A 26,750-nucleotide genomic window follows, 5' to 3' on the forward strand; every position below is an offset into this window, starting at 1 on the left:
ACCGCCATCGCCTGCACTCTCGCCATCGTGCGCACCAGTCCAGCACGGCCCTTACTACACACACAGCTGTTTGCGGTGCGTTACACAGTGAGTTTGGTCTATCAGTGTGAAGAAATACACTACTTACACTAACTGCTGATCCATGTATACACACGCAAGATGTTTTCAAGCACTTTAGACCTCCAATTTAGCGATGCAATGTGATTTCTGCCTTTTAGGGATTATAACCCTGCTGTGCGGCAAATCCGTAATTTTCCCCAGGACAGGCTCGGATTTACCTCACAGGAGCCTATAGGCACAGATGTCATGGCACCCTAGACTCCGCCCTCCATGAACGTTTCAAACCCCCACCAAACTCTACTGCAAGTTTTCTGGCTGGCCCAGCTGTCACTTCTCCCTAACTTCCCTTGCCTGTCATAGGCAGCTACAGGTGCCCCTTAGTGTTAGGTAGCCAGACGTACCCTCAATATTAAGTAGCTACAAGTGCCCCTAGGAAAGGAAATCTCGTCAGTGGAATGCTGAGAGATGGGTGAGTAACCTCTCATTTACACTCTCATCAGGACTCTGCATAGGGAAGAAGGGAGGAAGAGAGACACTCGGGGAGGGCAGTGAGCCGCCTTTCCATCATCAGGCGCCTGTAGGCATGTGCCTACAGTGCCTAATGGTAAATCCTGCCCTGCCCCAGGACTTTTGCCATGTATCCCAATCCGCCATGCCCCCCGCCAGGTGTTAGACCCCTTGAAACATCTTTTCCATCACTTTTGTGGCCAGAAACAGTGTTTGTAGTTTTTCAAGTTCACCTGCCCATTGAAGTCTATTGCGGTTCGAAAAGTTTGCAAGTTCGCAAACTTTTTCTGAAGTTCGAGGTTTGTGAACCGAAAATCGGAGGTTCGAGCCATCTCTAATTATAATGACTTTATAACGCAGGACAATAATGTCCCACTGTGAACATAACCTAAGTCCTCTCATGGTTTCCTTGACCCAGCAGGTATTTGGCCAACTCATAGAATAAGCCTTCAGAAGGTTCAGGAAGCATCCAAAGATGGGCAGCTCCATACTGGGCATGCATGAGCTCGCGCATTCGCAGTACGGAGTCGCCTGTCTCCGGAAACACTCTTGGCCACCAGTGCTTCTGAAGGGCTCCCGGAGGCAGCAAATTTGAACTGAAGAGTGAGGACACCATGAGAGGGCTCCAAAAGTTCTATGGAATGGAATCCAAAGCCTTATAACTTTGTTTTTGAATCACTTCACATTCAAATTAAAAAATCGAACAGAAAAGTTTAGCAGCAGAGAGCATTGATATTGAAAGGTGGAAAGTTTCATTTTTCTGGTTAATTTGCTACTGGTGCCCTTTAGTTTATGCTTCCATAGCTATCTCAGTGTCAGGCATGTGGCTGATTGAATAGACAGCACATGCTATAATCTGCAGCTGAGGTGGTAAACACAGCGCTTCACATGCAGTTTCCCGTCTCTCAGCAGCTATACGGTGAAAGTAGTAGTGCTAACATGAGCTGAACTGGATCCCATCCCAGGACCCAGACTAATATCTCTGTGCCCGCCCCTTTCTTCCCACTGCAGTGAGAAGGACGTCCCTGGGAAGGGCCTGCAGCTGTTCTCGCTTCCATCATCGCTATGCCTGGACTATAACAGACACAGGCAGCCAAAGGGAGGGACCAGTGTGTTTCCCGGGACTGTGCTCTCTAATAAGGTGAGGACATGAGTTTTTCATGTTATGCTTTCCTCCTATCATACACACTGCTATAGAGGCTCATCATTACACATACAGAGCACTGCAGCACTCTGCTGCTGGTCTGCACAAGCCAGCATTGCAATTCTATTAGGAAACATAGTTTGTGTTTATTAACCTACTAGCAGTAGGCAGGCAAGATCCTGCAGGATGAAGTCAGTGCAGAGATTGCTGGGGGATTCTCTATTCACCAGGGCCTCACAGGGAACTAATGGGATGGGATGTTCTCACTATAGTCTACTAGTTGTGATAACTTCATATAGTTAGTTTAGTTATGATGGGAAAGCAGCAGGGAGTGGTTGCTGGGATAGCTTATGTTGGCAGGGTTGATGCACTGCAGAGGAAAGCTGCTCTCCAGTGTCAGACCTCTGAATTGTTGGAATTTTAAAAGGTCAGGTTTTTTTTAAACTATGTTATAACAGCAAGGGCTGTTTTCCATCACTGCTTATCTGTAGCGCAACGATAAAGGAATGGTATAAGGGATTATCTCATGGAGGATCACACAATAATTATCATGCTGATCATGATTAGATAGATCTGTAGGTTTGAGTAATGCTGTGCATACACGGCTCGGTTCTGCAGTCAATTCTCTTCTGCTCGTTTTTTCGTATCCTGTTCCATTCACTGGAATCGAGCGGCGAAACGATCGGGCGGGAGATCGGACATGTCGGTAATTATCTATCGAGCCATCGTAATGGCTCAAAATCGAGCCGTGTATTCCCAGCATTAAGGATATTTTTCTTTCTGCCCAGAGAAATAATACGATTGTAAAATAAATCTATCGGATAAAACAAGGATTTACACTTTTTTTTTGTTTTTTTTTGTGGAAGGTTGGAATTATTAATGTGGCCCTTTTAAGAAGAACTGCGCTGAAAATAACCCAATTAGGCCTCGTTCACATCTACTCAGCGCAGATGGCAGTGCGATCAGAACGCAACGCGTAGGATCACACGCCATCTGCGGCGCTACCCGCTGCTCTGCTGATCCCTTTCCATTGACAGTGATGGGATCAGCTCTGCGCTTGTGGGCAAAATACAGGCAGCAGTACGCAAGGCCTCAATAAAATTGCTTATTATTTTTACAGTAATTCTTTTAAAATGATTTATTCCGTTTACGCCCATTGTCAAATCTGATTTGCATTCTGAAATTGATCACGGGTGCTGACCTCTTTAGCGCTGGCAGGTGCTTCTCTGCAGAATGCTTGTTTTCTTGGCGCTTTGAGTCCGCAAGGAGAAAAGCGCAATATAAATGTTATTTGTCTTGTCTTGTCTTGTTCTGAAGACAGTAGAAATAACACCCGAGTTGCTAATGTGGCCTTTTAAAGAAGAACTTTATTGAAAATAACTTAATTAAAGTGAATGTTTACCGTTTAAAAAAAAAAAAGTCAGATACTCACCTAAGGAGAGGGAAGGCTCGGTCCTAATGAGCCTTCCCTCTCCTCTCCCGGTGCCCGGTCCCGCGCAGGATCCCCCGTGGCAGTATTCAACCAGTTCGGTCAAATACTGCCACTTCCGCAGCCGAAGGGATGTTTCGAAAGCCTTCGGGAGCGCTCGGGCTCCCGAGGACGGGGCCGCTCCATACTACGCATGGGCGAGCGCCCTCTATGACGCAATCGCGCGTGTGTAGTATGGAGCGGCCCGTCTTCGGAAGCCCGAGTGCTCCCGAAGACCTCCGAAGTCCCGGCGGACGCGAACGGGGGAGCCAGCGCAGCACCGAGGGCACCGGGAGAGGAGAGGGAAGGCTCATTAGGACCGAGCCTTCCCTCTCCTTAGGTGAGTATCTGACTTTTTTTTTATAGCGGTACCCATTGGCTTTAATGAGGTGTGTGTGTGTGTGTGGTGTGTGTGTGTGTGTGTGTGTGTGTGTGTGTGTTTTTATCATTATTTATTCAGTGTATGCCCATTGTAAAATCTTTTCTCCCCCTTTCCTCTCCCCGATTTACTTTCTAAAATGTATCACGGGTGCTGACATCTTTAGCGCAGTCATTTGCTTCTCTGTGGATTGTTTGCTTGTTCCAAAGACAGTAGAAATAACACCTGTGCCCATATGCAAGTACGTCTTTTTTTTTTTTTTTTCTCTTCTATGAGAATTTTTATTCATCTTGTATTTAAAATGCTTTTTCGGCACTTTGCAATTGAAAATTACCAAAAAGTAGGTGAGACTGAACTTATTGATGATTTTGAGTTTTTTCTTGCTTGCTGGTGGTTTGAAAAGCATTTTATTTACAAGTTGTGAAAATATCACCTAGGAGAAATAGTGAATTGCATATGGGCCCTGGTCTCCCAGAATGTTCTGGGAGAAGAATTCCTTATAGCTAAATAGCCTAGGCTAAGCATCACTGGGATGACATACAACAATATAAAAGTATAGGAAGTGGTTCTGATACTGAATCCAGGATAATAAAGGTAAAAGTGGGTAAAGGAATAACTTACTATATGTCACTACAGTGACTCTCTAACTTATGATCATGAGATTTAAAGCTCTGAGAGAGAGTTCTCTATACCGTCACAGATTTAATGCAGAATTTGATATTCAAACAAAATACGCTTTTGCTCTGGGTGCCCTATTTAGCAACCCTCTCTATGACCTAATATGACACTAGTTTCTAATAGGATCCAGGTTAACATTGTCTGGTAACAGAAGTCAGTTTGCAGCCCCTGACCTTTTGCCTAGAGATGTCTTAGTGAATTAGACTGTTAAATGAGAAAATACTTACTACAGTGTGGTAGGTTAATTGGTTTTTCACCCCAGGTTCGCAGCTGCTATGAGCTAAATAACAGGCCCAGCCCAGTGCACACCAAAAACCTCTAGCAGATCTGCAAAACGCTAGAAGTCTTTAAAGCAGATTTCAGAGCGATTCTAGGCATGTTTAGAGACTGTAACGATCGGTGTAACACAGAGAGGATCTGATTATTGGTGATCTGCAGTATCACCAAAAATACAGATATATATACCCGATTATTGATGATCTGCAGTATCACCGATAATCAGATATATTACTAACCTCTGGACACCTGAGAGATATGAGTGTTTGGTGTAGCAGTAATACTTTGAGAACAATACCAGGAGGACAGGTACAAGGCAGTAAGGAATACTGCTAGAGTAAGTACCTTTCCGAAGCCTGAGACTCTCCCGCAGGGAGGAGTCAGACTGGGAGAGGGAAGGACCAGAGCGTGAGTGACACTAATAGGAGGATGTCACTGACTGATCTGTGAACTATCGCTTAACTGGGGAGATAGCTCTCAAGGTCGGACAAGCCAGGTCGGCAACACACGGACATACAAAGTACAAAGACAGGAGGCTGATTTGGTAATCCTAAGGCAAGCAGGGTTTGGCAACAGAGTATCAGATATAGCGAAGTACCAAATCACTGAACAGAAGAGTGGTCAGGAAAGCAGAAAGTCATAACAGATAATAAACCATGCCTAGTCTTGGGTGTGAGCTCCGTGATCATCAACACCCTGGAACTAGTCTGAAGTATAACAGAAAGATAACACAGATTCTGACAATAAGGTCTGAGTGCTTCCACGTAGTGATCGCAACGGCAGACAACCAGTGAATGACCAGCACCCAGCATATATATAGCCCAGCGCTCTCCAGCGCCTCCCCTAAGTGCTGGACCAATGGGAACTGGTACAATCGTCAGCTGACCGGCTTGGTCAGCTGACTCCTTTCTGGCTGTCATAAAAGTTCTGCCTCTCAACGCGCGCGCACGTCCTTCTGAACCTGTGTGGACTATCAGTCCCAGCCACACCAGACATGTCTTGCGTACCACTCGACGCGGAGCCCGCCGCACCGCTATCAAGGCATACGGCGGTTTATCCGCGTTCAGCCATACTGGCAGATGTAGGCCTACGCGTGCAAACCGCCGCGTTGGACGCGGAATCAGCCGCCTTGCTCTGAGCGCACGCAGCGGCTTTTCCACGTTTTCTCACAGAGACTTTTCTAAACATGCCTAGCGGTTTTTGTGTAGCATGCGCGGTTTAATCGGGCATGTGCCGTACTGTCACGCCAGCTGCCGTGATGAGGCGGTCGGCTGGCGTGGTGACGATTGATGTCACCTTTCAGGAAGAGGAGCCCGACACTCTGGCCAAGTGTCGCCGGGAGCCGCCGGGGAGCCATTTCTGACCAGGCCCTGGGAGAAGAGCCAGATGGACTTCGAGGGACCTCCCGACCTACGGTGGGCTGGAGAAAGCCCCAGGTAAATTCAGATTTTAATTAGAGCTCGGAGACCCTTTTTAACATTGAGGCAGAAATGTCTCAGAAATCTAAAAAATGCTGCAGCCCCCAAGTTTGCACAGAGCTCAGTCCAGAGAATTACTTCAGCAACCGTATGTGAGCACAATTCCCCAACCCTGTCCTCAAGGCCCACCAACAGTGCATGTTTTGCAGAAAACCACAAACAGGTGCACAGGTGTGGTAATTTTGTGCCTGAGCAGAGCTGATTAAAGAGAACCCGAGCTGGGTTTGAAGAATGTGATCTGCATAGTGAGGCTGGATCTGCCTATACAGCCCAGCCTCTGTTGGTATTCCAAACCCCCCTAAGGTCCCCCTGCACTCTGCAATCCCTGATAAATCACAACCGTGCTGTCGACACACAGTGTGTCGCAGCGGCTGCGTTTCTCTCTATAGTGTCAGTCTGCTGCTCTCCCCGCCTCCTGCAGAACTTCGGTCCCCGCCTGCCTCCCTTCCTTCCTCGCTGATTAGAGGGGAGGGAGGCAGGGACCGGAGCTCTGCAGGAGGCGGGGGAGCAGCCGAGACTGACACTACAGATGTAAACACAGCCTCACAGCACGGCTGTGATCTATGTCTGATTTCAGAGTGCAGGGGGACATTAGGGGGGTTTGGAATACCAACAGAGGCTGGGCTGTATAGGCAGATCCAGCCTCTGTATTCAGATCACCTTTTTGAAACACACCTCGGGTTCTCTTTAACAACCTCTGTGGATTTCCACAAAACATGCACTGTTGGGCCTTGAGGACAGGGTTGGGGAGGACTGTGCTAGAGTACTCCTCTGCTTTAAGGATCAGAGCTTTTATTTCCCTCTGAATGCGTTCTGTGATCACTGAGATTAGTTTAGTGATCAGAGTTAGAAGCCGATGAAATTGGCTCCTGTCTGGTGTACAGAGCTCAGATGTCATTAATTAGACAGCTGAGTGTGCGAAGTGCAGCGATGACAGAGCGAAGGAACCACGCGACGTGTTGCAATCTACTCCCTGGCAGGGATAAGCGGCAGTAAACGGGGCGTAGATTTCAATAACTTGGATCTGGAAGAGGATATTCAAAGTAAGCAAGATGAACATTTTTCATGCTATAATATACAGGATCTTCTAAAAAAATTAGCATATTGTGATGAAGTTCATTATTTTCTGTAATGTACTGATAAACATTAGACTTTCGTATATTTTAGATTCATTACACACAACTGAAGTAGTTCAAGCCTTTTATTGTTTTAACATTGATGATGATAACTCAAAATGGTACTTATCCGTTAGCCGGGCGCATCCTCTAGGTGGCGACAAAACTCCACCAGAGTTACATCTTTCCCTACTATCCATGTCGGCCTGGAGGGGAAATAGTAATTAGCGCCACCTGCCGGATGCGCCCGGCTAACGGATAAGTACCCTCAAAATTTCTATCAAAAAAATTAGCATATTTCATCCGACCAATAAAAGAGAAGTGTTTTTAAAACAAAAAAAGTCAACCTTCAAATAATTAGGTTCAGTTATGCACTCAATACTTGGTCGGGAATCCTTTTGCAGAAATGACTGCTTCAATGCGGCGTGGCATGGAGGCAATCAGCCTGTGGCACTGCTCAAGTGTTATGGAGGCCCAGGATGCTTCAATAGCGGCCTTAAGCTCATCCAGAGTGTTGGGTCCTGCGTCTCTCAACTTTCTCTTCACAATATCCCACAGATTCTCTATGGGGTTCAGGTCAGGAGAGTTGGCAGGCCAATTGAGCACAGTAATGCCATGGTCGGTAAACCGTTTACCAGTGGTTTTGGCACTGTGAGCAGGTGCCAGATTGTGCTGAAAAATGAAATCTTCATCTCCATAAAGCTTTTCAGCAGATGGAAGCATGAACCCACTTTTGAACCAGAAACAGCGGCAGAGGAGCGTGACCTGGGCTACAGAGAAGCAGCACTGGACTGTTGCTCAGTGTTCCAAAGTACTTTTTTCGGATGAAAGCAACTTTTACATGTCATTCGGAAATCAAGGTGCCAGAGTCTGGAGGAAGACTGGGGAGAGGGAAATACCAAAATGCCTGAAGTCCAGTGTCAAGTACCCACAGTCAGTGATGGTCTGGGGTGCCATGTCAGCTGCTGGTGTTGGTCCACTGTGTTTTATCAAGGGCAAGGTCAATGCAGCTAGCTATCAGGAGATTTTGGAGCACTTCATGCTTCCATCTGCTGAAAAGCTTTATGGAGATGATTTCATTTTTCACTACGACATGACACCTGCTCACAGTGCCAAAACCACTGGTAAATGGTTTATTGACCATGGTATCACTGTGCTCAATTGGCCTGCCAACTCTCCTGACCTGAACCCCATAGAGAATGGGCCTGATTCACAAAGCGGTGCTAACAGTTAGCACGCTGGTGAAAAGCCCTTTATCATGCCTAAACTGAGTATAGGTGTGATAAGTTTAGGCATCATAAGTTTTTAAGCACCAACTGGGTTAGCACCGCAGTGCACAGCTGATCAAAAGTTTTGTGCTAGCAAAGTCTGGTGCACTTCGCATAGAGTTAATGGCGCTGCTTTGCGTGCGGGACTTTGGGCGCGATCTAAACTTATCACTCCTAAACTTATCACGCCTAAACTGGCTTTTCACCAGCGTGGTGCAATGGTTATCACGCCTAAAGTCTCTAACTCGGTTAGCACCGCTTTGTGAATCGAGCCCAATATGTGCGATATTGTGAAGAGAAAGTTGAGACACAAGACCCAACACTCTGGATGAGCTTAAGGCCGCTATCGAAGCATCCTGGGCCTCCATAACACCTGAGCGGTGCCACAGGCTGATTGCCTCCATGCCACGCCGCATTGAAGCAGTCATTTCTGCAAAAGGATTCCCGACCAAGTATTGAGTGCAAAACTGAACATAATTATTGGAAGGTTGACTTTTTTTTTTTTTTAATTTTTGTTTTAAAAACAATTTTCTTTTATTGGTCGTATGAAATATGCTAATTTTTGAGATAGGAATTTGGGGTTTTCATGAGCTGTATGCCAAAATCATTAATATTAAAACAATAAAAGGCTTGAACTACTTCAGTTGTGTGTAATGAATCTAAAATATATGAAAGTCTAATGTTTATCAGTACATTACAGAAAATAATGAACTTTATCACAATATACTAATTTTTTGAAAAGATCCTGTAGTTTTATGCCAAAGAAGTATTCCTATTGTAAGGCCTAATTTGGACATATTTTGCAGGGGGTTTTTTTGTTTTGTTTTTTTCCAACATTAGTATTAAAGTGATATGTAGGAGAAGGCAGACTGGCACTAGATGCCTGCCAAAGCAGTTGCTGGGTCACCGGATTAAGTATTTCATACCCAATTGTGCACCCAGAGGTAATCAAAGCATATACTTGAAGAAAAGGCAAGTGAGGCACTAATTGTTGCAATAGAAAATACCTTTCAATCCATGGTGGTATGGCACATCAGGGTACACAGTGGGGGTGAGGGAAGCCTGACAGCTGTTTCGCTTTAAACCAAAGCTTCCTCAGAGGCCAATAGAAAGAAAGGTTCTTTCTATTGGCCTCTGAGGAAGCTTTGGTTTAAAGCGAAACAGCTGTCAGGCTTCCCTCACCCCCACTGTGTACCCTGATGTGCCATACCACCATGGATTGAAAGGTATTTTCTATTGCAACAATTAGTGCCTCACTTGCCTTTTCTTCAAGTATATATTATTATTAAAGTGTACCAGAGATGATGTAATAAGCAGCTGTTATACACCTGGGGCTGCCTTCAGCCCCGTGCTGGCTGTGGGCTACATTGCTATTCTTCTGGGCCCCTCCATTACGTGTGTGTGTGTGTGTGTGTGTGTGTGTGTGTGTGTGTGTATCGCTCAGTCACAGCCATTCGTGGTTCACCGCTCATGTGCGGCCTGGCCGTGGACATCCCCGTCGTGCCCGAGCGCCGCAAAACAATCAAACGCCAGGGTGGTTAAGTGTCTAGGAGGACATATTAAACTTTGATTTCTGACAATCACCATCCCCTGACCATTCTATGTATATGTTACAGCCCGGACCCCGAAGTCTGGCCACTTCAGGTTCTGGCCGGTTAAAATGCGAAGTGGCCGCCTCACTGCGGCCAATGTGAGAAACAAAGATTCCCGGCCGCATAAATGAATTCTCTGGCGACAATGTGACAGATGAAGCTGGCTCTGCCTCCTTCCCCACCCCTCTCTGTTATAAACTGTTCTAATCACCTTGCTTCGACACCATCGTCTCACAGACTGTGAGATCACTTGACTCTCCACACCGCAAACAGGATTTAGACTTTCTCAGGCTTCTTCAATGTTTACGTTATTTATTCAGGAAACAGGAATACAGATAGATACATTCATCATATCCTAGCCATGCCAATCTTCATGTTGCGTTACAAGCTCGTGATTAGACTCCCTGCTGGAGTCTATCAGGTACCTTCTTCCTAACTACGTTACACTAAACTACCTATGTACAGCATACATTATATCAGATTACAGAAAGGAAGAACATGCTTAGAAGTCGTCCCAGTCAGCCTTGCTAGCTAGTGCAGAAGGAAGAAGCAGAAGCAGAAGTGAGCTCTCGTAGCTCCCTCAGCCTTTAATACTGACTAGGAAAGAGTTAAATATGACATCATCTTCGCCACCCCCTAGACCAGATTATTGGTGGACCCACTCGTGGTGTCATCATACACACCTACTTGATTAATAATCAATGAGGCATTTGGCCTATATGCAGGAACGTGGATGATAAGTAAATATGGCCAATGTTTTCTGTTCCTGTGGTGTAGTGTTAAGGTCAGAGTAGTCCGATGGCCTTCTTTTAGGAACATGTTCTCAGTATCTGCGTGTATCCTCTGCTACACGCAGACCCTGAGATGCCTCTGCCTGCATCACAAAACCTCTATTTATTTTAAAGGCATACACTGCGGACAAGCCTTTTACATAAAACTCAGGCCAAGTAACTGAGGCCTACTTAAATTATAACACTCTCCTATGCAGCTGTGGCCGCCGGAGACACGCGTGTCCCTCAGTCGTTCGTAGCAGCAGGGAAGCAGAGCGGGAAGGCTGCAGACATTGCTTCTGCCAGCACCCACTCTGCAGGAAGGAACAGCAGGATTCCCTTCCGCTACAAACAACTCTGGGGGACACCCGTGTCCCCGGCTGCCACAGCTGCGTAGGAGAGGGGCAGGGGAAGGAGGCAGAGCAGACTCAATCATCTGTCACTTTGCCGCCAGGAAATTCATTCATTTTATGCGGGCGGGAAACTTCATTTCACACATTGGTTGTAGTGAGATGGCTGGGAATTTCTTAATTTCTCACATTGGCAGCAGTGAGAGAGCCACTTCACATTTTGACTAGCCAGAACCAGAAGTGGCCAGACTTTGGGTTCTGGCTGTAACATATACATATGGCAACCTTCAAACACACCAGTGGTGTCCATTATGTTGATTGCGGTCACCTGATTGCAAAGGTATTGTGGGTAGATTGTGCACATGCTGCATGCCTATGGTACAGGCCTATGCCTATGGTATGGTATGGTGGGCAGATGGAACCTAAGAGACAAATCGCGCATCGCAACAACCCCAGTGCTGCAGAGCAGGATTTTACACAGGGCAACCTAGGCAGGTGCCTGGGGCATAATGGGAGTCAGGGGACCCAACAGCCACTGTCTCTGATCCCTCCCCCATCTCAGATTAGCAAAAGAATCACAAGGATGAGCAAGAGCTTCTACCTTTCCTAAGACTCTATTTTATCATAATCTGCCTTTGCCCACAGGTCCTCCAGGTGGCAGGGAGGATGGACTGGCCACTAGAGTGAAAGAGCACAGGGGCGCAGGACAGTATGAGCGGGCCCCATGGGAGAGTGTCTGTATGTAAATATGCCTGAATTACAAATGCTAAAGTTTAACATCTGTAATGTAGGTAGAGCATTTTAGCTTTGTAAAAAATGTGGGCCCCTCTGGAATAGGCAGTTACAGCTGGCGGTTGTTACACCTACGCCTTCATCACACATAGCAGTTGGTCTACGGATCCCAGACATCCCATGTGGTATCTAATGCTTGGTACCAGTGGTGCTCATCCAGATTCCGATAATCCGAACAACCCAGATAATCTGAACTTTTTGCACTATCCGAACCTTGAATAGCAATTCGGATATATTTTAAAATCTGAATAGACTATCCGCGCAAACTTGGATTTCCCATCTGAAATCCGGGTGGATAGTTAATTCAGGTATCCGAGCAGAAGCCAAAATCACCCGAGAGAGAGAGACAGACACCTTTGGCAGGACTTTTAGCCATTTTCAGGTCACTTCCGGTGTTCTATCCAGATATCCGAATCCGCCCGGATAGTGGGGTCGGATATCCGGTTCGGATTTGAAAACTTTTGATCCAGATAGCCAACCCGGATCGGATAGAGGGGTGTCCGGATCCGAATTACTTCCAGATAGTGAAAAATGGTATCCGAGCAGCACTGCCTGGTACACACCATACAATTTCCCATCAGACAGATGGGTGAACTCCATTATTTCCGTCAGGTCCGATTTCTGATCATTTTTCTGGATGATTTTGTATAGAAGTGATCAGCAAATCCTTAACGAAACGAGCGGAAATCAGATTGAACCTGTCGAAAATAATCGATTTGACCAGTCTATCTGATGAGAAATTGCATGGTGTGTACCAGGTATGACAGGCGATTTGTCAACAAATGTTGCAATGTGGCATTCACACAGCATTTATGCTCCCCACCACCACTGTGTACTTCTGTCAGGCGTTTGCAACATTCTGCCGCATTTTCAAAGATAGCAGTTTTGTTACTTGTTTGTTTTTAATCTTCAAAGCTGTTCTTTAGTTTGTATTTTTGCCACTTTTATAATTTTCTGCCTTAGGGTCAGTTCAGCCGGACGTCTTCCGGCGCTAAAAGACAGGCCGCGGCTCGTTGTGTAAGTGCATTCCATTCAAGGGAATGGACAGTGTCAGTACAATCGCTTATCATTGTTTGTGCAAACGCCTCATTCCAAACCCTATTTTTTCAGTCGTATCAGGCGATCCTGAAAGCTACATGCAGCTTCCAAGATCGCTAAGCCCCGTGCCTCAGTGTCTCCCTGCGGGGGTTAAAAAAAAAAAATACACGCTGGGAAGTGATGTTGAAAGCCACCAAAAGCTGCCAAGTGGTAGCACACATGCTCAGTAGAAACAGAAAATTAAGATCGCATTGATGAAAAAGAGCCCTTAAATCAGTCTCAGCACTTGAGAATAGAACAGATATTCAGGTTGGAGACACCGTATACATGTGTGCTATCCATGTTTCCCAGTCATTCTGGCTTGCAGCTGGACTCTGCAGGCGTTTTTAGGTGCTCTGCAGTGCTGCATTGTTGTGCTGAGCTGTGTGTCTGGAGGAAATCTCATTTTTGCTGAGAAGCAATGTGATACTCAGCTGCTGCAGCTGCATGGCTCCAGGAGGCTGTTCAGGGTGCAGATGTTAGGGTGAGATGCCAGGATCGGCCTATCCCTGCTAGAGCCTCTTTCTAGGCATCTGTGTAGAAGTGCAGCTGCAAAGGCCTGTCTGTGTTGACGCACTTACATTAGCTCATATCTAAGGACACCTGAACTGTTCTAAACAAAAAGGCTAAACTAAACATGACAACGTGTGTACTATGGAGTCTTGCAGCTTACAGGTCTACTTGTATTATTTTTTTTTTTTTTTTTTTTTTTGGGCTCCCATCCATTTTACCTCTCTGCCCACATTCATGGCTCTGGCTTAAAGGGAACCTTAACTGAACGGGGGGGGGGTAAAGAGTTTCAATTACCTGGGGCTATTACCAGCCCCCTGCAGCAGTCCTGTGCCCTCGGAGCCACTCTGGAATCCTCCGGTCCCCCCGCTGTCACTTAGTTTCGTTTTTGATGACTCACCAGTCGGCCGGCCGCCATGCGTATTATTGGACGCATTCCCTACTGCAATTAGCGCTGTTGCGGACCGCAACGCGTACAAAAATACACGTTGCCGCATATCTACGCGTGCGGAATGTGGCAATGTGTATTTTTGTATGCGTTGCAGTCCGCAACAGAGCTAATTGCGTCCAATAATACACATGGCGGCCGGCCGACTGAGTCGTCAAAAACGAAACTAAGTGACAGCGGGGGACCGGAGGATTCCAGAGCGGCTCCGTGGGCACAGGACTACTGCAGGGAGCTGGTAATAGCCCCAGGTAAGTGAAACTCTTTACCCCCGGTTCAGTTAAGGTTCCCTTTAAGGTAAACCTGATATGGTTGGGGGGGGGGGATTTAAAACCTTTTATACATACCTGGGGCTTCCTCCAGCCCCCTCAGGCCTGAGGTTCTCCGCTGCCTGCAGCCTCTGCAAATGGTCCCAGTAAGTCGTCTAGTCGGAGCAGGGGCAGTCGGGCTTTGCGCGCTCTTGTGGCAGGGAACGCACAGGTTCAGAATGGGAGGGCAACGGGTACACTCATGCGGCTGGGCCTTGTATGTGCAGTATGGAGGACTTTCTGGGACAACTTGCAGAGGCTACAGGCAGCGGGGAGAACTGACGGCGAGGGAACGATCAGGCGGAAGGAGGAGGAAGTCCCAGGTATATATACCCCTTTTTTTTTTTTTTTTTTTAATTCCTACTTTAACCTCCCCGGCGTTCTATTGAGATCGCCAGGGAGGCTGTGGGAGGGTTTTTTTTTTTATTAAAAAAAAAACTATTTCATGCAGCCAACTGAAAGTTGGCTGCATGAAAGCCCACTAGAGGGCGCTCCGGAGGCGTTCTTCCGATCGCCTCCGGCGCCCAGAATAAACAAGGAAGGCCGCAATGAGCGGCCTTCCTTGTTTTGCTTAGATCGTCGCCATAGCGACGAGCGGAGTGACGTCATGGTCGTCAGCCGACGTCCTGACGTCAGCCGCCTCCGATCCAGCCCTTAGCGCTGGCCGGAACTTTTTGTTCCGGCTATGCTGGGCTCAGGCGGCTGGGGGGACCCTCTTTCGCCGCTGCTCGCGGCGAATCGCCGCAGAGCGGCGGCGATCAGGCAGCACACGCGGCTGGCAAAGTGCCGGTTGCGTGTGCTGCTTTTTATTTGAAGAAAATCGGCCCAGCAGGGCCTGAGCGGCAGCCTCCGGCGGTGATGGACGAGCTGAGCTCGTCCATACCGCTCAGGAGGTTAAAGGAAACTTTAAAGAGGAACTCCAGTGAAAATAATGTAATAAAAAAGTGCTTCATTTTTACAATTATGCATAAATGATTTAGTCAGTGTTTGCTCATTGTAAAATATTTCCTCTCCCCGATTTACATTCTGACATGTATCACATGGTGACATTTTTACTGTGGGCAGGTTATGTATGTTCTGCTAACTGTTTTGGCCGTTAGAGACAGCTGTAAGCGGTTTCCTGTCTCTGAACATTGTTACATTGTGGCAGTTTGCCAGGAGCACAGTGGGTCCTCAGAGCTTCTTGTGTGAGGGGTTTCACCACAATATCAGTCATACAGCGCCCCCTGATGGTCTGTTTGTGAAAAGCAATGTATTTCTCATGTAAAAGGAGGTATCAGCTACTGATTGGGATAAAGTTAAATTGGAGTTCCTCTTTAAGTGCGGAATATGGAGGTTGCCATGTTTTCTTTTAAGCAATACTACAGTGGCTGGATAGTGTACTGGTTAATTAAGGAGACTGGGGTTTGTATCTAGACTCGGTAAGCCAGTACCTATTTAGTAAGGAGACTTTGGGCAAGACTCCCTTACACTGCTACTGACTACTGAGCGCGCCCTAGTTGCTGCTGCTCTGGTGCTTTGAGTCCACCAAAAGAAAAGTGTGATATAAATGTTCTTTATCCAACATCAACAATAGGCATGCAGAAAATCCAGTCAAGTTTCCGTCAAACACCTGATCTACATGTTTGTTCAGGGTCTGTGGTTAAAAGTATGCTCTCAGATGCCTCCATTTGATCAGACTTGCAGGATCGTAAGTAATCAAAAGGTAATTTTCGATTGTTCCCATAATTGAGGCACTTCCTCTCTTCAGATACAGTTGTAAAATACAACATTTTAATCCACAAAATTCTGTAATCCAAATGACCATAGAATTGTTTTGCGTCGCTTTTCTTTTCAGCTTCCATTTGATTGGCTTCAGTCGGAGCCATGAACTGGGTCAGCGTGGTGCAATGGAGGTGAGCCCAGTGAGACAAGGGGCCTTTAATTAGCAGGACCTCATAATACACACATTGTCATATAGACTGTGCTATAATCTGCAGTCTTCTCAGAGATTCAGTCTGTCTTGCTTCTCCCAGTGTAAACTGTGACAGGATGCAGTCTGAGCAGTAGCCACACCCACAGATCCTCAGACTTCCTGTACTCGGCAGCACTTGGTCACGTGATTCCAATTTTTAGACAGGATTTTGTAGCTGCACGAGCCTCATTTCACATAAAAAGTAACCACTTGAGCATGCTATCAGCATATTTACATCTGATGTTAGAAATGGGTTTATCAGATACAGTACTTCTATGTAATTCAGGTGAAGGTACATCTCTAGTTGAACTCCCTGATTGTAAATGGTATTACCGTATTTTTCGTACTATAAGACGCTCCGGACTATGCTCACAGGTGCCCCACTACACTACACTGCACTAGATTTCTTATTACTGCTGCTGCCCCACTACACCAGTGAGCTGCAAACTTGGCTCTCCAGTTGTTTAGGAACTACAAGTCCCACAATGCAATGCAGGAGTCTGACAGCCACAGTCATGATTCATAAAGGCAAATGCATTGTGGGACTTGTAGTTCCTTAAAGAGACACTGAAGCGAAAAAAAAAAAGTACGATATAATTTGTATGTGTAGTACAGCTAAGAAATAAAACATTGGGAGCAGAGACATATGTCTAAAGGTGCGTACACATGCACTACCAAATGCAACAATGGGTCCGCCGGACCCCTTTAGCCAAGTGTGTGTGTGCTGTTGGCGGACCGCCCAGCGGGAGGGGCCGGCGGACCCGTCGTTGCATTTTTATATGGTTTCCAGTACAGGGAGAGTCAAGACACTTTAGTTGTTATCTATGCAAAACAAGCCATGGCTCCACAACAAGAGAGCTCTGTTATCTGAAGTTTATTATCTCAGCTGTCGGGCCTTTACTTCTGCAGAGAACTGTTCAGGACAGGTCAAAAGTTCACAGCTTGCTCTGTAAAAATCATTTAGAATGCTGAGTAGTGGGGAACTGCAAATATTAGAGAATGATGCAATGTTATAAAACACACTATATAACTGAAAATGAGGATATTCTCTTTGCTTCTAATATTGTAGTAGTTATCTGTACTACACAACAAATTCATTATAATTAATATATTTATTATTAAAATACTCACTCACTTTGCCCCCTTCCTGATTTCTTATTCTTTTGCATGTTTGTCACACTTAACTGTTTCTGCTCATCAAAAATCATTAACTATTAGTCAAAGATAACATAATTGAACACAAAATGCAGTTTTAAATTATAGTTTTTATTTAGTGAGAAAAAAAACTCCAAATCTATATGGCCCTGTGTGAAAAAGTGATTGCCCCCTTGTTAAAGAATAACTTAACTGTGGTTTATCACACCTGAGTTCAATTTCTGTAGTCACCCCCAGGCCTGATTACTGCTACACCTGTTTCAATCAAGAAATCACTTAAATCGGAGCTATCTGACACAGAAGTAGGCCAAAAGCACCTCAAAAGCTAGACATCATGCCAAGATACAAAGAAATTCAGGAACAAATGAGAACAAAAGTACTGTAATTGAGATCTATCAGTCTGGTAAAGGTTATAAAGCCATTTCTAAAGCTTTGGGACTCCAGCGAACCACAGTGAGAGCCATTATCCACAAATGGCAAAAACATGGAACAGTGATGAACCTTCCCAGGAGTGGTCGGCCGACCAAAATGACCCCAAGAGCGCAGAGAAAACTCATCCGAGAGGCCACAAAAGACCCCAGGACAACAGCTAAAGAACTGCAGGCCTCACTTGCCTCAATTAAGGTCAGTGTTCACGACTCTACCATAAGAAAGAGACTGGGCAAAAACGGCCTGCATGGCAGATATCCAAGGCGCAAACCACTTTTAAGCAAAAAGAACATTAAGGCTCGTCTCAATTTTGCTAAAAAAAAAACCTCAATGATTGCCAAGACTTTTGGGAAAATACCTTGTGGACCGACGAGACAAAAGTTGAACTTTTTGGAAGGTGTGTGTCCCGTTACATCTGGCGTAGAAGTAACACCGCATTTCAGCAAAAGAACATCATGCCAACAGTAAAATATGGTGGTGGTAGTGTGATGGTCTGGGGTTGTTTTGCTGCTTCAGGACCTGGAAGGCTTTCTGTGATAGATGGAACCATGAATTCTACTGTCTACCAAAAAATCCTGAAGGAGAATGTCCGGCCATCTGTTCGTCAACTCAAGCTGAAGCGATCTTGGGTGCTGCAGCAGGACAAAACACACCAGCAAATCCACCTCTGAATGGCTGAAGAAAAACAAAATGAAGACTTTGGAGTGGCCTAGTCAAAGTCCTGACCTGAATCCTATTGAGAGGTTGTGGCATGACTTTTAAAAAGGCGGTTCATGCTAGAAAACCCTCAAAGCTGAATTACAACAATTCTGCAAAGATGAGTGGGCCAAAATTCCTCCAGAGTGCTGTAAAAGACTCGTTGCAAGTTATCGCAAACGCTTGGTTGCAGTTATTGCTGCTAAGGGTGGCCCAACCAGTTATTAGGTTCAGGGGGCAATTTCTTTTTCACACAGGGCCATGTAGGTTTGGGTTTTTTTTTTTTTCCTCACTAAATAATAAAAACCATCATTTAAAACTGCATTTTGTGTTCAATTATGTTATCTTTGACTAATAGTTAATGGTTTTTGATGAGCAGAAACATTTTAAGTATGACAAACATGCAAAAGAATAAGAAATCAGGAAGGGGGCGAATAGTTTTTCACACGTGTGTGTGTGTGTGTGTGTGTGTGTGTGTGTGTGTGTGTGTGTGTGTGTGTATATATATGTGTATCTATGTATATGTTATATTATAATATTTTTTTTTTTCCAGTGTGTCTCTCAGCTGGAGAGCCAAGTTTGCAGATCACTACACTAACCCCTGTTGATCCACCAGCTACACTGCACTACATCACAACTGTGGTAACTCTCACATAATCCAGACACGAAATGCTGCCAGCTGCCCATCTTGTGCACTAGGCAGCTTCTCCCATCTGAATCCCCGCACCTCCGAGATTCCGGACCTAATGATCTGACAGGGTTGCTTAGCTAAGCTGGCTAACTGGGGCGCCTGGGACAGAGCTGCTGTCAAGACCTTCCATCAGTCGGGCAGCACTGCATTGCCAACTCCCTACCCCATAAGTGCCGGACAATTGCTTCTCTCTCCTGGTATGCCCACGAGCGGCATGCAGCATAAATCTGATCCGGCTGACTCCCGCCCTGAAGCAAGAGATGACACCATCAGAATAGCACATACTGAGTGCTATTCTATTGGCTACCATATATTTGCAATATAAGACACCCCCCCCCCCCCCCCCCCCCCGTTTTAGGGAGTAAAAAGTGCTTCTTATATTCCGAAAAATACGGTACATTATTTGGGAAGACCTGTAACTGTTCCAGAGACTCTCAGGGAAGGCGCCATAAGGCCCGGTTCACATTAGCGGTTGTTTGCCAAACGGACCGGATGACCTGACCGGATCCGGATCGGAACCGTACGGTTCTGATCCGGATCCGGTCAGGTTGCATCAGGTGTCCATCAGGATGCGATCCGGATCCGTTTGGCAAAAGTTCGTTAAAAACAAAAAAAAAGTTGGGGTCTGGGAGGTCAGCAGAAGGGGGACCTGTGGAATCAGGCCCTCTGCTGTTTAGCACTCACCTCCACCTGCGACATGCTGCCAACATCTCCGGATCCGGATCCAGCTGTGCTGCTCCACTCCAAAATGCTTGCCCATGTGTCCCCAGCCAATATCGCCGCAACAATCCGCATAGGAAGTGGGGTAGATCATCCGGATTTCTCAGCCAGTGTGTTGTGCGCTCTCCGGTTCCCATTGGTTTGTATTGGCCGGATGGTGCAGTCCGGCTCCGCCCCGGATACGGCTGCCGGAGGGGCCGGATGAAAAAATAGCGCATGTTGGAACGGAGGCCGGAGTCCGGATCCGGCCCGGATCCGGGCCGGCTCCGGTTCTGCAGAACGGACCCATGTGAACGGACGCATAGGCTTTCATTGCTATGCCGTGCGTCCGTTCCGTCCGTTCTGCAGGCGGTGCGGCTCCGGCACGGCGATTCCGGAGGGCAACCGCAAGTGTGAACCGGGCCTTAGGCAATCTGCTGGCTGTTCTTTCCCTCCAGTGCCGCATTCTAGGCCCTCACTGCACAAATCCTACTCACAATTCCAGGATATTCAGGCCTCATTTATTACATCTGCCAGTTCTTTACACTTCCTGGCATTTCCTTTCTTTCACTGCTAGTTTATTGCACTTTTTTTCCTGCTACTGTAAAATAAGTATAATGGTCACAACAACACGTTTTCAACATTTTCTGCTTACAAAAAATATTGTCAGCACGATTTTAAATATTAGGGGGGACTAAGTGTCTAAAGTGAGGAAGTAGGTCTGCACAGCGGGAGGAATAATGGGCAATAAAAGATCTTAATACTGGTTTCAACTTGACAAAGCTCTGTTCTCCCCAAGCACAGATTAGTTTATAGATTTATGAACACCACACGCAAAAACTGTACTTTTTCTAAATTCTGTTAATAACGGTGTATTTTATTACTTTTGGGATGTGGGAGGAAACCGCGGTGCCCAGAGGCAACCCACTCAGACATGGGGAGAACATACAAACTCCATGCAGATAGTGCCCTGGCTGGATTTTGAACTGGGGGCCCTGCAAGGCAAGAGTACTGTCCACTACGCTACAGTGCTGCCCACCCACTTTCTCCTGTTACTCCTTAACACCCAGATATTTATCTGAGCCCTTGATCCTTCTTTTGGAAGCATAAGGCAGTGTAGTATGACTCCACCCACTTACCTTGCCTGTCTGTGTCAAGTGATACAGAGTGCTGTGTACTGGGCTGCATCACTGGGCACTGGCAGTAGAGTCCAGCTGGCCAAGGGAGGATTGTTGGAGATGTGGAGGCATTTGCTGGACAAGAAAGAGCTCTATTGGGAAGATGAACATAGTATTGCTTTTCTTTCTTAGGGGGTCCACTGAACACCAATGACCAAAACAATTTAACTACAAACTGTATGAGGAAACACTCCGATTCAGTGTATTATTGGGGAACAGCACATGCCACCAAATTGGCATGCACTACATATTGTGTTATTTGTGGAGCATGCACTGCACAATTATATTATTTGAAGACACACACGGTATACTTATCTTATTTAGATGCACACACTGCATAATTATATTATTTTGGGGACACACACTGCCTAATTTATATTATGTGGGGCGCATAATCATGTTATTTGGTGGCACACACTGCCTAATATTGTTTTCAGGCATAGACTGCAGAATGTTATGATGAGGGGGCACACACTTCCTAATTATATTATGTAAGGAGCATAATGCATAAGTATGATATTTGGGCTACATAGTGTCTAAATTTGTTAGGGATACACACACTATAATTATGTGATGGGGCACGCACTGTATAATTATGGTATTTTGGGGTACAGACTGCCTAATTATGCTGTTTAGAGGCACACATGGCCTTGTTTTGTCATCTGGAAGTACACACTGAACTGCTCATACCGTGTCTAATCATATCATGTTGGGGTGGTCTGCCTAATTATGTTGTTTGAAGGAGACATGCTGCCAAGGGATGTCATTTTAAGGATGCGCTGCTTAAAGGGGAACTTCAGCCTAAACAAACATACTGTCATTAAGGAACATTAGTTATGTTAATTAGAATAGATAGGTAATATAATTTTTTTACCCACCCTGTTTTAAAAGAACAGGCAAATGTTTGTGATTCATGGGGGCAGCCATCTTTTTGGTTGAAAGGAGGTGACCAGGAGCAGGAGACACAGTTCCAACTGTCCTGTGTCCTGATCACACCTCCCAGCTGCACACACTAGGCTTCAAATGTCAAATTCAAAATGTAAAAAAAAAAAAAATTTGCACCAAAACAGCAGAACGAGAGCAACAACATCAGAAATCCCATCATGCTTTGCACAGCATCAGGGAAGAAAAGCCCGGGCAGTTTTCTTCTGTGCAGCTAAAAATGAGGCTTGGATAAGAGAAACAAAGTTCTGATGCTGTGAAACTGTTAAAGAAACACCAGGCCTTTTCAGTGCTGCTGAGTCGATTTTTAGTCCGGAGGTTCACTTTAAAGGGCAACTGAACTGAGAGGGTTATGGAGGCTGCCATATTTATTTTCTTATAAACCATACCAGTTGCCTGGCAGCCCTTTTCATCAACTGGGCAGCCATAGTATCTGAATCACAGTGGAAATAAGCATGCAGATCATCCTTTCAGATCTGACAATGTCAAACCCCCGATGTGCTGCATGCTTGTTCAGGGTCTATAGCTAAAAAGTATTCAAGGCAGAGGATCAGCAGGACGGCCAGGTAACTGGTATTACTTAAAAGGAAATAAATATGGCAGCAGCCATATCCCTCTCGCTTCAGTTGTCCTTTAATTCTGTTTTGAGAAATCCTCTGCCTAATTTGTTTGGGTCTACAATCTGTTTTTATGTTTGGCGAGACCCACTGCTTAATTATATTGTTTAGTGGGATGTGCTGCCTAAGTCGTGCCATCTACATGTTGCCTAACTGTGTTTACATGGGTGATGTGTTGCCTGATGATTATTTAGAAACCTGTTGCCTATTTTATGCTATTTGAGGGTCAAGCTGAATGAATGTTGTTGTTTAGGGGCAATGCTGCCTATTTAGTTACTTATTTAACCTTATGCCGATCTTTGTAGCATTCTTTGCCAGCGATTGTCACAGAAACATCTTCATATCTCATTCTGATTCCATTAGTTATGATGCCAGGCACACAAGATGATTTGTGTGTACACTGAGTACAAATGAACTCTGCATCCCTGTAGAGCTACTGCTTGCTTACGGTAATCTTAGAGCTCATTTCTGTAAGTGGCTAAACAAAATTATATGAACTTTTATCATTTGAAAGGACACAAGTTCGGTGTATATCTAGAGGAGATGCCTTCTTACTGCAGCTCCTGTATTTTGTAGCGATGCTTTCTGTATTTGCAATGCTGCATTTCTGATTATGAAATCCAGTTTTACAAATCTGTATATGAAGCATTAATTTTTCTTATCCTTAAAGCACATCTGAACTTTAAAATTTAAACTCCACAAAAAAGTGGAACGTAAGCTCACCTACGGACACCTCTGCAGACGCACTGACAGGAAGTGCTTGCATTGGAGGCTGCGGTGCATTTGAACCTGGCATGTGTCGGTCCTCACCACACATGCTCACTAGAAACAAGCATTTTGTGCACAATCCCTTGCTTTCCTTGGGCATGCACAGTAGAGCTCCCGCATGCCCAGTGATTGACTCAGGTACAAGCTAAGGGTAGGAAAGGAAATACAGCAGCAACCCTGAGTTTCAGTTATCAAAATAAAGGTTTTCTTTCCCCCCCCCCCTTCGCCATCCCGAGTGTTCCACCTCTGCCTTAAAGGGAATGTCCAAGCAAAATTAAAAAAATGAGTTTCACTTACCTGGGACTTCTACCAGCCCCATGCAGCCATCCTGTGCCCTCATAGTCACTCACTGCTGCTCCAGTCCCCCGCTGGCAGCTTGCCGACCTCGGAGGTCGGCGGGACGCATTGCGTACATTTTTACGCATTCCCGCTAGTGCAGGAACATTAACACATACGTTTTTACGCATTACTGGTTCAATGCGTAAAAATTTACGCATTGAACCAGTAACGCGTAAAATGTATGTGTTAATGTTCCTGCACTAGCGAGAATGCGTAAAAATGTACGCAATGCGTCCCGCCGACCTCCGAGGTCGGCAAGCTGCCAGCGGGGGACTGGTGCAGCAGTGAGTGACTACGAGGGCACAGGATGGCTGCATGGGGCTGGTAGAAGCCCCAGGTAAGTGAAACTCATTTTTTTATTTTACTTGAACCTTCCCTTTAAGCAGAGTAGTTCAGGCAGATTTTGAATGCTGTGCACCCCCCCCCCCCCCCGCCAGAGCAGAGGGCTATCTGTAAAAGACATGTGTCCCCCTCAGAGTGCACCCTCCGCCATAAGATCGTTGTCCTGTGCAGAGTGCTGCTGGCAGTGCCCCCTCCTTCGCAGTGATCAGAATGTGGTGAGCGGATTTTGAGGCTGTGCGCCCCCATCTTGTGCAAAGTGCTTTGTGCACATTTTTGAAACAGCTCAAGTTAATTGATGGGACTAAATCAGGAAAGGTGTGGCGCATCAATTAGAACTCGTCTCCATTTCTCACTGCATAACCCTGGCATGGATTTGTCCCTCCAGGACTGGAGTTGAACAGCCCTGATTTATATTAACATTTTTCTTTCTTTCTTTTTAGTGCCAAATATTTCTGTGTTTTGGATCAGCAACAATGGGTGAGGTTTCAGCCAGATCAACAGGTGAGTCTGCTGCCTGTGTGCCCAGCTTTTCTATTCTGTACTCCTCTGCTGCTCAGCATCCATTATACGCTAAAATGCATCACTTCTCAACATTGTGATCATTATAAATAAATCTGTTTGAACTCCGGTTCCGCTGTATTCAGAATACGCTGGGGCTATTTACAATGCCTTCAGTCTGCCTTTATCTTTTAATTGCTCAATACTGGAATTGTCCACTTCTACTTTGCTTCATTTTCTGTAGAAACTGAATATTACTGAAGACATTCAGGAATTATTTTTGTTAGGGGAAGGCAACATTAGAGTGTGGTGTTTTTTTTTTTTTTTTTTTTTTTTTTTTTTTCTTAAGTGGCTTTTAGGTCAAAAGTTGGCCACAAATTTCATTTGAAACTTAGAGACACCCCTAAGAAATACAGCAGCCTCTTATTCTTCCATGAATCTGGGAGCGTTCTGCCTGGTATATTGTCTTGGCCGAGCAGAGGGCAATAGTGTTTTTCTCCAACTTATCCTGCCCACTTCATGCCGCTTTATCATTCACCAAGCCATTGGTCCTCCTCCTGTATTCATAGCAACAGGAGGTCAATAGCCTGAAGGCATCTGTACAGAGTTGGCCCTAAACTGCCACCAAAGGGTTTGGGTTCCAACTCATTCCAGGTAACAGTCCTTGTATAGGTGTATGAGGCTTAAAGAAGCAAAATTCTTTAGCACTGGCTCCCGCTTTTCTGTATAAAACATGGTACTTTTCATTACAGAGGTGTCAGACTCAAATACAAAGTGAGTGGAATTTGAACACAGGGACAAAGTCGCAGACCAACTTCAATGTCTAGTGGCCACCTCCCTCCTCTATTAAGGTCCCTGGAGTATAGTGGTTCCCCTCCCACCCCTAAATAGTTCCCTGCTGTCTATTACCCCCCCAGCACCCCTAAACAGTTCTCTGGTGTGTAGTGACCCTTCTCCCTCCCCTATACAGTTTCTTGGTGTCTAGTGGCCTTCTCCCTTGCCTAGAGAGTTCCCTGGGTTCTAGTGGTTTCCCTCCCACCCCTAAATAGTTCCCTAATGTCTATTGCAGCAGTTCTCTAGTGTGTAGGGAACCTTACCCCCCCCCCCCCATACAGTTCCCTGGTGCCTACCCCCCCCCCTCTCCCCCCATAAGGTTTCCATGATGATGAAGGGGTTCAACTCTAGTAGAGCTGCTCAGGTAGTCTAGAGTGGGCCAAACTTAATGCAAACTGGGGAAACCACTTGGGGAACCAAATTTGATGATGGCCCGCTGGCCAGAGTTTGACATGTATGCTCTACAACAACTATGCACAGAAGGAAGGGAAAATACCTTAACTGTGTCTTTTTATATAGAGAAGAGGATGGCTAAGATACTGATGACACTGCATTTATATGATATTACCTGGGATTGCTCAATTGGATGATGGTTCTGGAAAAAAGTAAAAAGTATAAGTGTGGAGGACAGATTTATGCAGGAAAGCCAGCACCAAACAAATAGGAATGCATGCTGACACCCTCAGTGATGTACTCAAGGCTTCACCTGTCAGCACCACAGATACAATAATCAAAGTGAAAATGGAACCAATTATGGCCAGGACACCAATCATGTAACCTGACCATCAAGTGCATATGGCAGGGGGTAGAGTCTCTATTGCTTTCCTGTTGCTGATTGGACCTTTTTTTTCATCATATGGGTGGACACTTTTTTTTTTTTTTTCTCCTCCGAGAAAGTGTGGACTCTTCCCCCGAAGCCCTGTTTGTGGCGCTCGGGGGCGTGGTCTCGCCAGCAATGCTGAAGATGGTCAGTTTAGCACTGTGGTTACTGGCTATCTTGATAGCAGTGCTGCTTGTAGTCTTCTGTCAGGTCCACTGTTGGAGCTGTCCTCTTACTGATCAGTCGTACGGGCTAATTTCATTTTTGGAATGAGCCCCAGGTAAGTAAAGAATGCTTTATTTCACCTTGTGAGTCCTTTAGGGACCAGAGCCTTTTTTACTTTTTTTTTTTTTTTTTTTTTTTTTTATGTGATCACTGTGATTGGCTCACAGTGATCACACAATCAGGGGCCAAAGAAATTGGCTGCTGACAATCATGCGGAGCTCAGGTGTCATAAGAAGAGAGCAGCGGGAGCGCTCAGACACGGTAGATCGAAATGGTGTATATTTTAATCAAAGGGTTCTGGAACAGACTAACAAAGTGATTGTATTCTTTTCACAGTCGTGCAATT

The 26,750-nt window shown here is 45.7% G+C and overlaps 1 protein-coding gene across 3 annotated transcripts in view; it reads left to right on the forward strand.

The window, feature by feature from the left end:
• Window positions 1-1,593: 1,593 nt before the first annotated feature.
• LOC137537653 (transmembrane protein 272-like) overlaps window positions 1,594-26,750 on the forward strand; it is a 78,043-nt gene continuing 52,886 nt past the window's right edge. Inside the window, exons 1-2 of one of the 3 annotated variants that reach the window (XM_068259562.1) lie at window positions 1,594-1,708; window positions 24,468-24,528. In XM_068259562.1, coding sequence (XP_068115663.1) covers window positions 24,501-24,528 — 28 coding nt within the window. In that variant the 5' untranslated portion in view covers window positions 1,594-1,708; window positions 24,468-24,500. Of the gene's footprint in view, window positions 1,709-16,314; window positions 16,374-16,403; window positions 16,464-24,467; window positions 24,529-26,750 lie in introns of those variants that run through there. The other 2 variants (XM_068259563.1, XM_068259564.1) reach the window with 2 other exon arrangements.

This window comes from Hyperolius riggenbachi, chromosome 11, assembly GCF_040937935.1.
Source record: "Hyperolius riggenbachi isolate aHypRig1 chromosome 11, aHypRig1.pri, whole genome shotgun sequence".
In the NCBI taxonomy this organism is placed as follows: domain Eukaryota; kingdom Metazoa; phylum Chordata; class Amphibia; order Anura; family Hyperoliidae; genus Hyperolius; species Hyperolius riggenbachi.